The 611-nt window shown below is 29.3% G+C and overlaps 1 protein-coding gene across 1 annotated transcript in view; it reads right to left on the bottom strand.

Moving 5' to 3' along the window:
* The window catches only part of LOC106876450 (cytochrome P450 2J4), a 17139-nt gene that overhangs the window by 5495 nt on the left and 11033 nt on the right, over positions 1 to 611 (bottom strand). The window contains exon 3 of the mRNA XM_014925011.2: positions 409 to 535. Within this exon, the coding sequence (XP_014780497.1) occupies positions 409 to 535 (127 nt within the window). The remainder of the gene's footprint in view (positions 1 to 408; positions 536 to 611) is intronic.

Raw genomic sequence — 611 nt, 5'->3', positions numbered from 1 at the left:
TATATATATATGTGTGTGTGTGTGTGTGTGTGTGTGTGTGTCTGTATTTATTACTGGCAAACGTTACTATTGTTTTCATTGTAGGCCCAACTTCATTGAAGAAATAGTGATTTATATTAGACAAAGTAGAATTGTTATAGAAGAAACTTACCATGGAGAAGTGTAAAAATGTAAAGGCAGCAACACAACTAAGATTATTATCGACATCCAAACCGTTTAAATACGAAGTAATTTTATTACTAGAAAAGCAGATTCAGGTGCTATATTGATCTGGCAATTTTCCCCTAACACATTGAGCAGTAACAATAAGGTTATGATAGAATTTTGAGTTTGACAAAGCTATATTTTCTGGGTTCAAAACTTGATTTAATAATATTCAGATTTCAATATGAAGTGTTTTTTACTTACGGGAGAATTCCATAGGACAAATCTCAGGAATGGAAAGAAATTCTCTGGCATAAATGCATTTATATTGTTGAAGAAAAATCTTAAGTTTTCAACTATTTCCTGAAACTCAGGTTCACCAAATCTGATCCTTCAATTACAAAATACATAATATACCGTAACATAATATAATACAAAATAAAATAAAATAGAATATAATACAATAT

The sequence above is a fragment of the Octopus bimaculoides genome, chromosome 11 (assembly GCF_001194135.2).
Source record: "Octopus bimaculoides isolate UCB-OBI-ISO-001 chromosome 11, ASM119413v2, whole genome shotgun sequence".
Taxonomy (NCBI): Eukaryota; Metazoa; Mollusca; class Cephalopoda; order Octopoda; family Octopodidae; genus Octopus; species Octopus bimaculoides.
The sequence above is the reverse complement of the archived record's forward strand: the minus strand, read 5'-3'. Positions and strand labels throughout refer to the sequence as shown.